This window comes from Salvelinus fontinalis, chromosome 15 (genome assembly GCF_029448725.1).
Source record: "Salvelinus fontinalis isolate EN_2023a chromosome 15, ASM2944872v1, whole genome shotgun sequence".
Lineage (NCBI taxonomy): Eukaryota > Metazoa > Chordata > Actinopteri > Salmoniformes > Salmonidae > Salvelinus > Salvelinus fontinalis.
In genome coordinates, this window is record NC_074679.1 from 31,913,955 (window position 1) to 31,927,859 (window position 13,905).

General features: G+C 44.0%; 1 protein-coding gene across 3 annotated transcripts in view; it reads left to right on the top strand.

Annotated features, from left to right (window-relative positions):
• Positions 1 to 13,905, top strand: part of LOC129811805 (phospholipid-transporting ATPase VD-like) — a 31,704-nt gene that overhangs the window by 1,602 nt on the left and 16,197 nt on the right. For 2 of the 3 annotated variants that reach the window (XM_055863439.1, XM_055863437.1), the window contains exons 2-4: positions 6,714 to 7,105; positions 8,734 to 8,928; positions 13,277 to 13,478. In XM_055863439.1, the coding sequence (XP_055719414.1) occupies positions 6,822 to 7,105; positions 8,734 to 8,928; positions 13,277 to 13,478 (681 nt within the window). In that variant the 5' untranslated portion in view covers positions 6,714 to 6,821. The remainder of the gene's footprint in view (positions 1 to 6,713; positions 7,106 to 8,733; positions 8,929 to 13,276; positions 13,479 to 13,905) is intronic. The other variant, XM_055863438.1, reaches the window with a different exon arrangement.

Consider the following 13,905-nt stretch of genomic DNA (forward strand, 5'->3'; position numbering starts at 1 on the left):
TCGTTAAGACACTAACAGCTTACAGGCGGTAGGCAATTAAGGTCACAGTTATGTTAAACTAAGGACACTAAAGAGGCCTTTCTACTGACTCTGAAAAACACCAAAAGAAAAATGCCCAGGGTGACTGCTCATCTGCGTGAGCATGCCTTTAGGCATGATGCAAGGAGGCATGATGACTGCAGATGTGGCCAGGGCAATACATTGCAATGTCCGTACTGTAAGACGCCTAAAACAACGCTACAGGGAGACAGGACGGACAGCTGATCGTCCTTGCAGTGGCAGACCACGTGTAACAACACCTGCACAGGATCGGTACATCCCAACATCACACCTGCGGGACAGGTACAGGATGGCAACAACAACTGCCCAAGTTACACTAGGAACACATAATCCCTCTATCAGTGCTCAGACTGTCCGCAATAGGCTGAGAGAGGTTGGACTGAGGGCTTGTAGGCCAGTTATAAGGCAGGTCCTACCCAGACATCATCGGCAACCACGTCGCCTATGGACACAAACCCACCGTCGCTGGACCAGACAGGACTGGCAAAAAGTGCTCCTCACTGGCGAGTAGTGGTTTTGTCTCACCAGGGGTGATGGTCGGATTCACATTTATCGTTGAAGGTGTGAGCGTTACACCGAGGCCTGTACTCTGGAGCGGGATTGATTTGGAGGTGGAGGGTCCGTCATGGTCTGGGGCGGTGTGTCACAGCATCATCGGACTGAGCTTGTTGTCATTGCAGGCAATCTCAACGCTATGCGTTACAGGGAAGACATCCTCATCCCTCATGTGGTACCCTTCCTGCAGGCTCATCCTGACATGACTCTCCAGCATGACAATGCCACCAGCCATGCTGCTCGTTCTGTGCGTGATTCCCTGCAAGACAGGAATGTCAGTGTTCTGCCATAGCCAGCGAAGAGCCCGGATCTCAATCCCATTGAGCACGTCTGGGACATGTTGGATCGGAGGGTGAGGGCTAGGGCCATTCCCCCCAGAATTATCCGGGAACTTGCAGGTGCCTTGGTGGAAGAGTGGGGTAACATCTCACAGCAAGAACTGGCAAATCTGGTGCAGTTCATGGGGAGGAGATGCACTGCAGTACTTAGTATCTGGTGTGGCCACCAGCTGCATTGACTGTTACGTTTGATTTTGACCCCCCCTTTGTTCAGGGTCACATTATTCCATTTCTGTTAGTCACATGTCTGTGGAACTTGTTCAGTTTATGTCTCAGTTGATGAATCTTGTTATGTTGATACAAATATTTACATGTTAAGTTTTCTGAAAATAAACGCAGTTGACAGTGAGAGGACGTTTCTTTTTTGCTGAGTTTATATACAGTGCCTTCAGAAAGTATTCACACCCCTTGACTTTTCCACATTTTCTTGTATTACAGCCTGAATTTAAAATTGATTATTTATAGATTTTTTTCAATTGCCTACACACAATACAACATAATGTCAAAGTGTAATTATGTTGATTTTCTTTTCTTTTTTACAAATTAATAAAAAATTCAAAGCTGAAATGTCTTGAGTCAATAAGTATTCAACCCCTTTGTTATGGCAAGCTTAAACAAGTTCAGGAGTAAAAGATTGCTTAACAAGTTGCATTGACTCACTCGATGTGCAATAATAGTGTTTAACAGGATTTTTGAATGACTATCTAATCTCTGTACTCCACACATACAATTATCTGTAAGATCCCTCAGTCGAGCAGTGAATTTCAAACACAGATTCAACCACAAAGACCAGGGAGGTTTTCCAATTCCTTGCAAAGAAGGGCATCTATTGGTAGATGAGTAAAAAATAAAAAGCAGACATTGAATATCTCTTTGAGCATGGTGAAGTTATTAATTACACTTTGGATGGTGTATCAATACACCCAGTCACTACAAAGATACAGGCGTCCTTCCTAGCTCAGTTTCCGGAGAAGAAGTAAACCACTCGGGGATTTCCCCATGAGGCCAATTGTTAACTGTTACAGAGTTTAATGGCTGTGATAGGAAAACTGAGGATGAATCAATTACATTGTAGTTACTCCACATACTAACTTAAATGACAGAGTGAAAAGACAGAAACTTGTACAGAATAATACAAAATATTCCCAAAAAACATGCATCCTGTTTGCAACAAGGCACTAAAGTAATACTGCAAAAAATGTGGCAAGACAATTTACTTTTTGTCCTGAATACAAAATGTTATTTTTAGGACAAATCCAATAAGGGAAGGGGGATACCTAGTCAATTGTACAACTGAATGCATTCAACTAAAATGTGTCTTCCATATTTAACCCAACCCCTCTGAAACAGAGCAGTGCAGGGGTTGCCATAATCGACATCCACGTCTTTGGCGCCCGGGGAACAGTGGGTTAACTGCCTTGCTCAGGGGCAGAACAACAGATTTTTACCTTGTCAGCTTGGGGATTCGATCCAGCAACCTTTTGGTTACTGACCCAACGCTCTAACCACAACAACACATTACTGAGTACCACTCTCTATATTTTCAAGCATAGAAGCGGCTCCAGGTTATGGGTATCCTTGTAATCCGCAAGGACAGGAGTTTTTCAGGGTAAAAAAGAAATGCAATAGAGCTAAACACAGGCAAAATCTTATAGATTGGAGATTAATTGGAGATTAGAGATTAATTCATCTTTCAGCAGGGCAATAACCTAAAACACAAGGCCAAATCTACACTGGAGTTGCTTATCAAAAAGACAGTGAATGTTCCTGAGTGGCCAAGTTACAATTTTGACTTAAATCTACTTGAAAATCTATGGCAAGACCTGAAAATGGTTGTCTAGCCATGATCAACAACCAATTTGACAGAGCTTGATAAAATGTGAAAATAATATTGAGCAAATGTTGCATAATCCAGGTGTGGAAAGCTCTTACAGACTTACCCAGAAAGACCAACAGCTGTAATCGCTGTCATAGGTGGTTCTACAAAGTTTTGACTCGGGTGTGAATACCTATGTAAATGAGACATTTCTGTACTTGATTTTAATATATTTGCTCAAATAAAAAACAAACATGTTTTCACTTTGTCATTATGGGGTATTGAAAAAAAATCTATTGAATTCAGGCTGTAACACAACAAAATGTGGAATAAGTCAAGGCTTTAGTAGTCTATGCCTGGGAAGTACTAGGCTATATGGATCGTGTATCCATTCCTCTCAGTTCCTTTTTACTTTTTTGTTTCAGTTTTACTTCTTTAGTTTGACAGAATTGACAGCCTTTGCATTTCATTACATTTACATTTAAGTCATTTAGCAGACGCTCTTATCCAGAGCGACTTACAAATTGGTGCATTCACCTTATGACATCCAGTGGAACAGCCACTTTACAATAGTGCATCTAGATCATTTTAAGGGGGGGGGGGGGGGGGGGGCAGAAGGATTGCTTTATCCTAGGTATTCCTTGAAGAGGTGGGGTTTCAGGTGTCTCCGGAAGGTGGTGATTGACTCCGCTGTCCTGGCGTCGTGAGGGAGTTTGTTCCACCATTGGGGTGCCAGAGCAGCGAACAGTTTTGACTGGGCTGAGCGGGAACTGTACTTCCTCAGTGGTAGGGAGGCGAGCAGGCCAGAGGTGGATGAACGCAGTGCCCTTGTTTGGGTGTAGGGCCTGATCAGAGCCTGAAGGTACTGAGGTGCCGTTCCCCTCACAGCTCCGTAGGCAAGCACCATGGTCTTGTAGCGGATGCGAGCTTCAACTGGAAGCCAGTGGAGAGAGCGGAGGAGCGGGGTGACGTGAGAGAACTTGGGAAGGTTGAACACCAGACGGGCTGCGGCGTTCTGGATGAGTTGTAGGGGTTTAATGGCACAGGCAGGGAGCCCAGCCAACAGCGAGTTGCAGTAATCCAGACGGGAGATGACAAGTGCCTGGATTAGGACCTGCGCCGCTTCCTGTGTGAGGCAGGGTCGTACTCTGCGGATGTTGTAGAGCATGAACCTACAGGAACGGGCCACCGCCTTGATGTTGGTGGAGAACGACAGGGTGTTGTCCAGGATCACGCCAAGGTTCTTAGCGCTCTGGGAGGAGGACACAATGGAGTTGTCAACCGTGATGGCGAGATCATGGAACGGACAGTCCTTCCCCGGGAGGAAGAGCAGCTCCGTCTTGCCGAGGTTCAGCTTGAGGTGGTGATCCGTCATCCACACTGATATGTCTGCCAGACATGCAGAGATGCGATTCGCCACCTGGTCATCAGAAGGGGGAAAGGAGAAGATTAATTGTGTGTCGTCTGCATAGCAATGATAGGAGAGACCATGTGAGGTTATGACAGAGCCAAGTGACTTGGTGTATAGCGAGAATAGGAGAGGGCCTAGAACAGAGCCCTGGGGGACACCAGTGGTGAGAGCGCGTGGTGAGGAGACAGATTCTCGCCACGCCACCTGGTAGGAGCGACCTGTCAGGTAGGACGCAATCCAAGCGTGGGCCGCGCCGGAGATGCCCAACTCGGAGAGGGTGGAGAGGAGGATCTGATGGTTCACAGTATCGAAGGCAGCCGATAGGTCTAGAAGGATGAGAGCAGAGGAGAGAGAGTTAGCTTTAGCAGTGCGGAGCGCCTCCGTGATACAGAGAAGAGCAGTCTCAGTTGAGTGACTAGTCTTGAAACCTGACTGATTTGGATCAAGAAGGTCATTCTGAGAGAGATAGCAGGAGAGCTGGCCAAGGACGGCACGTTCAAGAGTTTTGGAGAGAAAAGAAAGAAGGGATACTGGTCTGTAGTTGTTGACATCGGAGGGATCGAGTGTAGGTTTTTTCAGAAGGGGTGCAACTCTCGCTCTCTTGAAGACGGAAGGGACGTAGCCAGCGGTCAGGGATGAGTTGATGAGCGAGGTGAGGTAAGGTAGAAGGTCTCCGGAAATGGTCTGGAGAAGAGAGGAGGGGATAGGGTCAAGCGGGCAGGTTGTTGGGCGGCCGGCCGTCACAAGACGCGAGATTTCATCTGGAGAGAGAGGGGAGAAAGAGGTCAAAGCACAGGGTTGGGCAGTGTGAGCAGAACCAGCGGTGTCGTTTGACTTAGCAAACGAGGATCGGATGTCGTCGACCTTCTTTTCAAAATGGTTGACGAAGTCGTCTGCAGAGAGGGAGGAGGGGGGGGGAGGGGGAGGAGGATTCAGGAGGGAGGAGAAGGTGGCAAAGAGCTTCCTAGGGTTAGAGGCAGATGCTTGGAATTTAGAGTGGTAGAAAGTGGCTTTAGCAGCAGAGAGAGAAGAGGAAAATGTAGAGAGGAGGGAGTGAAAGGATGCCAGGTCCGCAGGGAGGCGAGTTTTCCTCCATTTCCGCTCGGCTGCCCGGAGCCCTGTTCTGTGAGCTCGCAATGAGTCGTCGAGCCACGGAGCGGGAGGGGAGGACCGAGCCGGCCTGGAGGATAGGGGACATAGAGAGTCAAAGGATGCAGAAAGGGAGGAGAGGAGGGTTGAGGAGGCAGAATCAGGAGATAGGTTGGAGAAGGTTTGGGCAGAGGGAAGAGATGATAGGATGGAAGAGGAGAGAGTAGCGGGGGAGAGAGAGCGGAGGTTGGGACGGCGCGATACCATCCGAGTAGGGGCAGTGTGGGAAGTGTTGGATGAGAGCGAGAGGGAAAAGGATACAAGGTAGTGGTCGGAGACTTGGAGGGGAGTTGCAATGAGGTTAGTGGAAGAACAGATTTCCCAGTTGTATGCTAAGGCCGGGTCTCACTGTTATGTTATTATGAACAAGTAAGCCTAAACTCACAGAATTACTGTTACTAAAAGAACCAGTTTTTATCATGTGCTCTTAAGTTATATTATTAGCGACTGATATAACTTCAGGGGTCTAGTTCTCGTGTGTGGCAAATCCACATTCCTGAGAATAAGTATTCATACACTTCAAGAGTTCAGCCTAATCCACCATGTTTTCTTGAATATGCTTATGACTCACCGAGCCTGATAAAATCAGCCATTTGCAATGGTGGGGGAAGGGACAGCTTGTCACATTGGGTTATGGGTATCTCATTTTAGAAGCCTCTTTACATCCTATTCCCTAGTTTACTGATATTAAAGCCTTTGGTTTAGAATATCTAGGCTAGTGTTAGCTAGCGTGCCTTAAAATAGAGCATCAATAGAGTTTCACCTATTCAGAAGACCGGAACATGATTAAGACAAAGGAAGTCTTTCAAAGCATTGACACACTGGCAGTCTTGGAGCAGACCAGACTTCTCGAGAAAAACTTGAAAAGGTTAACAAAATGTTATCTTAAATAGGTCAGTTGGTGAAACACAAACAGTCTATATTAACCTATACAGTACATCAGTGATGAATGCACACTTGTTTGAAAGGGGCCCTAATAATTGCTTAGGGGTTTCCACATTTACTGAGCGGCCTCTACTAATAAGTGCAGCTAACCTAATCTTCCCAACAACATTGTTAACAGTACAGGGCTATAATTAGCGATTAGTGCAAAGTATTGGAAATATTAGCTAAAACATCTCTCCAGGTCTGGCCACCAAGGTCCAGGGAGGGTGCAGGGTCCTGGGTGTAGGGTGCCCCTTCATAAGTTATCTTATCTTTCCTTATGTGTATTTTTCAAATTAGGTTTTTTTCTTCACCTTACTGCTGTTTAGTTGGGTTTTCAGGTGAAATTCTAGATTCCTGTACATAGCTAAGAAGCTGACCTACTATCTGTCCTAATTCTTTCCCCACAAAGTCACTACTTTTGAAACCTTTCTGATTGTTTTGTATTTTTCTCTTTTAGTAGAACTGCACTGTGAGCGGCCCTCAGGAACCAGAGGATCAGGTCTGACCACCCAGGCCCAGGGAGGGTGCAGGGTCCTGGGTGTAGGGTGCCCAGGCCACTGGGCCTATGGAGCAGATCCACTGGGTGAGACACCGCTGGCAGCAGCTGGTGGCCGCAGAGTCAGGTCGAGGCAGGTACTCGGCCCCTGACGCCGTGCCCACCAAGAGTTCCCCGAAGCTCCACAACGCACAGCGGCTCACTGGCAAACGGAGGACGGTCATCGCCCGGCACGGACCCCACCAGCATGAGTACGACAGCATCTCCAAGGGATGCCAGGGCAACGGCATCCGCACCACCAAGTACAGCCTTCTGAGCTTCATTCCCATGAACCTGTTCCAGCAGTTCCACAGGTGAGAGGGATCCCTAACCACATGCTGACTTACACAGGGAATGGGGTAGATCATAGTTGATTATAATCTCTCAATCATGTTTGTCGATGTCGGGAATTAACTCACATCAAGCAGGAGTGCCTTAGAGGCACTTGATTATAATCTGGTAATCATGTACGTTGTGAATTAACTCAAAATGAGCCAATTCCAAATGGAGACTGCAGTGCACCCATAAGGGTAACCTTAGCGCAGGGGTTCCAAAACTTTTTTGGTCTCAAAACATTTTTGTGACCCCACTATGTAAATAAAATAAATGTAATCAACTAACAATCTCACTGGGAAAAAACTGGTTGCATTAACATTGTTTCCACGTAATTTCAACAAAAAATTTAAATCTTATGACTTTGAATCAATGTGGAAAACTGATTGGATTTGCAAAAAGTCATCAACGTAAGGCAATTTAGTATTTTTTTCACCCACCTTTTAACCCAAATCCAATGACATGGTGAAATGTTTTCTTGATTTCACATTGAATTCACGTTATTTGACATCTCAACCAAATGTAAATCAAAATTAGACGTTGAAATGACATCCTAGCCCAGTGAGATGTGTATTTGTTTTATTTGGGCTATGTATTTTGCAAATTATTCTGACAGTATTTTTGACAGTATTTCAATCAGAAGGCAGAATGGTTTGAAGTGACTGAAATGTATTGGGAAATTCAGAAGATCATTAGGCAGTAATGTTGTATGATCTTCTGTGTAGAAAAGTCATTGATAAATCATTTATGTTGTTTTTCCCCCAGTCTGATTTAGTGCCTGGTCTTGTCCACTCAGTTCTAACGGCTTGTGGGCATAGCAGAGGAAAACAGTACTTACGTATTTACGTTTTCCGGAGAGTCTTATCTTTCAGTGATGGTCATTATATTTTGTAGCTTAAACCATTCAAAAGAAAGAGCCACATTCGTAGGAAGAAAACAGAAACCTCTCTTTTTATTATAACCGCATCTAGTGGCTGCTGGAGGTTACTGACGTAATCATGACCCAATTCTTATATCAGGTGACCCAACATGGGGTCCCAACCAAGGGGCCAGTGTTCCGGTCTAGAAGCACTGTTTCGACTGCTCCTTCAGTTTTGCTTCGGAACTGCAGTTTTAGTGACGCCTGGCCCAGAAAGACAATTTCCATAGACTGCCACATAGAGAAGTTAGATTAGAAAATTCAGAAGAAAATACTTTAGTCATCACCTTTTGCACAAAACATCCATTGAATTATTCAAATAATTGTTGCTGAGGCCGTTTTTTTTCTCTCCATCACTCACAGCCGAAGATACATTTTTTAAATATTCATCCAATGTCTGCCATGTTTTTGGGTGACGTGATTACATCGTCACTGCTCGCTCTGCTCCCTGTGCGCACAGAGTGCACATGTGATGTTGGTCCTTATAAACCAGACGCAACCTGGATATAGACAGTCCATGAATTGGCTAATGCGAACATGGGTAGATTACCTTAAAAAGAACGGTCGGACATCTTAAACGCAGTCTCCAGTTGTTCTTATAGCACAGTGGTCGCAACCCTTACTTTGGGAAACCCTGCCTTAAAGGGTCGATGTGGAATTTATCAAACCACTATTGCCTCTTCTCATCAGGGTGGCCAACCTATATTTCCTGTTCCTGGTGATGCTGAACTGGGTCCCGGTGGTGGAGGCCTTTCAGAAGGAGATCACCATGATTCCCCTGGTAGTGGTGCTCATCGTCATCGCCATCAAGGATGCCCTGGAGGACTACCGCCGCTACCGTTTTGACCAGAAGGTCAACAACAACGTAGCCACAGTATACAGCGGGTGAGTGGGCCGGCTGGACAATAGTGGCCTGTGTTTATCTTTTTTAAGGGGAACAGTCACTGTGTTGTTACATACTACTACATTTATAGTTATGGAGTTGAGCCTTTTTAGTTATTACACAATACACATACGGAAAAAGCAATCGTGTTACATAACAGTAATTATTACTGGTTTAATAAAATGTTCTTAGTTAGCAGAGAAATTACAGCATTACGACAGGTTTATTGATTTTATGATGCTAGCATTCAAATTGAAGGTCTCAAAACGTCTTGAACACAAACTTCATATCCCACAGTGCACTGTGTTAATCAGCACCAAAGCACCATGAATTGCATACTGGGGCTTACTGTGAAAGTAGGATCAAAGGTGAAGTAGCAATTTACATGATACAGCCTACAGTTCTGTATAACCATAAGCATAGCAAACATGAACACCTTTCTCACAGAGCCTAACGCTGAAGACCGGTGATCCTGGATCTGATGTTGATTATTGTAGATTCAGTTGTCTGTGTTACTGTATGTGGTATTAAGGAGCACCATACATACAGCACAGATAATCTATGGGGTACTCATTTATCCATTCCTTTGTGCTGTCCAGAGTTTAACAGACCATCTAGGAAGTCATAAAAGTTAAACTTGAGTTGTTTATGATGTGATGGAGTGTGGAAGAGTGGCTCTTTTGGTCTCTTAAAGATATACTTCTCCTTAATGCAACCGCTGTGTCAGATTTTTTAAAAAGCACACCATGCAATAATCTGAGTACAGTGCTCAGGCACCAAAACAAGCCATACAGATACCTGCCATGTTGTGGAGTCAACAGAAGTCAGAAATAGCATTATAAATATTTACTTAACTTTGATGATCTTCATCGGAATGCACTCCCAGGAATCCCAGTTCCAAAATAAATGTTTGTTTTGTTCAATAAAGTCCATAATTTATGTCCAAATACCTCCTTTTTGTTCGCGCGTTTAGTTCACAAATCCAAATTCATGGGGCGCAGGCACTTAGTCCAGACGAAAAGTCAAAAAAGTTATATTACAGTTCGTAGAAACATGTCAAACGATGTATAGAATCAATCTTTAGGATGTTTTTAACATAAATCTTCAATAATGTTTCAACCGGACAATTCCTTTGTCTTTAGAAATGAAAAGAAATGCAGCTCGCTCTCATGGCCGCCCGCATGATTTAGCTCATGGCATTCTGCCAGACCTCTTAGTCAAACAGCTCTTATTCGCTCCCCCTTCACAGTAGAAGCCTGAAACAAGGTTCTAAAGACTGTTGACATCTAGTGGAAGACTTAGGAAGTGCAATCGGACCAAATTTACACTGTATCTTGGATAAGCAAAGACTTAAACCTACAAACCTCAGATTTCCCACTTCCTGGTTGGATATTTTCTCAGGTTTTTGCCTGCCATATGAGTTCTGTTATACTCACAGACATCATTCAAACAGTTTTAAAACTTCAGAGTGTTTTCTATCCAAATCTACTAATAATATGCATATCTGAGCTTCTGGGCCTGAGTAGCAGGCAGTTTACTCTGGGCACCTTATTCATCCAAGCTACTCAATACTGCCCTTCAGCCATACGAAGTTAAGGCAGTGAGGTGTAGTGATAGTGATCAAGGAGTTAAGCTCAAGAGGTTAAGCTCTCCCCTGCAAAGTAGATATCGTTTCTCTATCTAAACCTCACCCTGGAGACTCCGCATCCTGGATCAGGATAGACAACGACAGTAAAACAGAATGGGCATGTGTATCAAGAGGCAGAGCTCGGTCGATCGTGAGTGGCTGCGAATGCTGGAGAGATACAAAGGTCGGCTTGGATTCAAGTCAAGTTTACCAGTAAGTAAACCCTCTGGATTTGAACTGGTGGAGTTTTTCACTGGTCTTAGGAATCATGTACAGCTTGGTGTGGCCAGTCCAAGGACAAAGTTCCAATCCGAATGACCAACTGGGGAGGAAGAGAAGGACGGTGGTGTCTTCCCTCACAGAGGATGAAGAGCTGACGGAAGTCCTCAAGTCATACAGCAGCAACAAGGTGAACACCACCAAGTACTCCTTCCTCTCATTTGTCCCCAAGAACCTGTTTGAACAACTCCACCGCTTCGCAAATGTCTATTTCCTCTTCCTGGCAGCTCTGAACTTTATCCCAGTGTCAATGCCTTTCATCTAGCATTATTCCCATTCTCCTGGTGCTGTCAGTGACAGCCGTGAAGGATCTCTGGGAAGACTATAGAAGAGACAAATCAGACAAGATCGTCAACGGATGCATCTGTGAGGTTTACATCAGGTAAGTACACTGAGTGTACAAAACATTAGTTGCACCCCCTTTTGCCCTCAAAACAGCTTCAATTCGGATGGTGGACCATTCTTGATACACACTGGAAACTGTTGAGCGTGAAAACCCCAGCAGCTTTGCAGTTCTTGACACACTGAAACTGGTGAGCCTGGCACTTACTACCATACCCGGATCAAAGGCACTTAAATATTTTGTCTTGCCCTCTGAATGGCACACATACACAATCCATGTCTCAAAGCTTAAAAATGATTTAACCTGTCTCTTCACCTTCATCTACACTGATTTAAAGTGGATTTAACAGGTGACATCAATAAGGGATCATAGATTGACAAGGTGAATCCAGGTAAAACTATGTCATGGAAAGAGCAGGTGTTCATAATGTTTTTTCAACACTCAGTGTACATTCATGGTAGATCTGCATAGAGCAAAGGGCTGTTCATTATCTCTGAATTGGAGCAAATGGAATTACTACTGCTCACAAACTGGTTAAACTGACTGAAAACGGTTTGAAATGCACAAGATCCGTTTATACTGTAGTTATTAGGAAAACAAACACCATACTGTACGTGTGCTTTTATTAGGTAAACTGCTCTGTTATGACAGGTAAAACATACTGATACTGTATGTTTCTGGAACAGGTAAACATTCTGATAGCTATATAAGCATACTGGTCTGGGAATATTGCAAAGCATGGATAAGTGTGAGATAACAGGTTAACAAACTGACTGGTAGTTATGTGACAACTACTTTAACATGTAAACAAAACCTACAGACCTATAGATCTGCAGCTTCTTTTTTATACTTACTAGGGCTGTATATGGTACCATCGAACTGACTAGCTTGCAAACTAGAGCAGTTATATGCTGAACTGAAAGTAGGACAAATTGACAATCTCTACCTCTCTACAAAAGGTAAATCATATGATCTGTGATTGTAAAACATAATTATTGTGCCATGTGAGAGATGGACAAACACATCACTCACTCAATTCCTTTGATGGCTCTCTGCACATAAGGCCTTGACAAGAGAAAATCAATGTTCAATGGCTGAGTTCTCACTTGTTGAAACCTATTCCCTTTTCCAGAGTCTAGGAGTGAGTGGTAGAGAGCCTGTTTGTTCTCCCACCATGCAATAGCTCACAGCCTCAGGTATAGTGAGGCCAGAAAATCCCTATAGCCTATCCACACCAACATACTTTATTCAACATACTCTTTCATGTTGGGTGAATGTAAACAAACCACATTATTACAGTAATTGTCTCTAACCAGAAAACTCCCAGTTCCTGCCAGGAAAAGGTGGTAGTGGTAGACAATGAGATAAATGATTAACCTTAAAGTATATTCACACACCAGTCTGGTGGAACAGTGTGTGTTTGAGAAGCCTTACACTCACGCCCTGTGATTGGTTTGAAGACTTGTTTGTTAACACCCACCCTACCAGCTACGGGTAGCATTACAGTTGGCGTGGTTCCGTCATGTGCATGTTACTGTGTACCCAAAAACACACCACACTCCCTGCTTCAAAGGAGCACACACACTGACTGTACACACAATTGAATCTTGACCCAGACCATAACACACAATGAGCAGGTTAAATGCAGTTAAATTCATGGTTGTCTTAAATACATTTTCATTTTAAAGTCTCTCTTGTGGTGCTGAGCCCCATAGTTCAGTTAATTTGTAAAGGATTATTCCAACACACACGATTACCTCACGGTCTTGTCTTGAGAGAGGTCACCGACTGAAATGTCAACAAAAAAAAGTGCAGGGTTATTGTTGTCTTCCAGAGTTTTTTAAAATGTGTAAAATACATAACCATGTCTGTTTTTAGGTGCTTTTAATGGTTGGTTAAAGGCATGCTCCCTTGCTTGTGTGAATACTGTTCATATGTATGAAATATTGTATTTTGTTGTAATTCTGCTCCTGTGGTATTGCTAGCAACGTTTCAACCACAGAGGGTCTTCAGGCCTTCGTCATATTTGATAGTACCCACATGGTCCCACTCTGTGCACTCAAGCAGTTAACAGGTTATCTTGTGGTATGTTTTACGATAGGAAACAGCAAACGTATGTGGACCAGCGTTGGCAGGACGTCCGCGTGGGGGACTTTGTCCGTCTGTCCTGTAACGAGATCATCCCTGCAGACATGCTGCTGTTGTACTCCTCTGACCTCCACGGCGTCTGCTACATCGAGACGGCCAACCTGGACGGGGAGACCAACCTCAAACAGAGACAGGTGGTCAGAGATCTGCCACAAGTATGTGGCTCACATCGCTCTCATTGGTTTGAACATGCTGTTATCATTGTCATGATTACACTTCAGTTTTTTAAATAATTGAGGTTAAAGCATCATGCTTGCAAGAGACAGGGTGCCTCGCGCCTGCCTAAACAAAACACTGCCGTTTATTGTACAGCTGAAGGTGGAGTGGTACAATAATAAAAAGTTTGATAAAACATGATGCAAGAAGCTGTGATTTACCTGCATTACACAACTGTACTGTATATATGTATAAAAAGCTGTACACTTCCTGTAAAGGTATGGTGTAATGAAGAAGAAGAAAGCAAAACATTTGAGACAAATATTGTCCTTGGGTCTAGCAGGAAAATAACTGCAGAATTTCACAAGGTACTCTTAAAGTTCTAACCAGATTGCCTAGTAGAAATTGTAAATATTTACAGCGTGT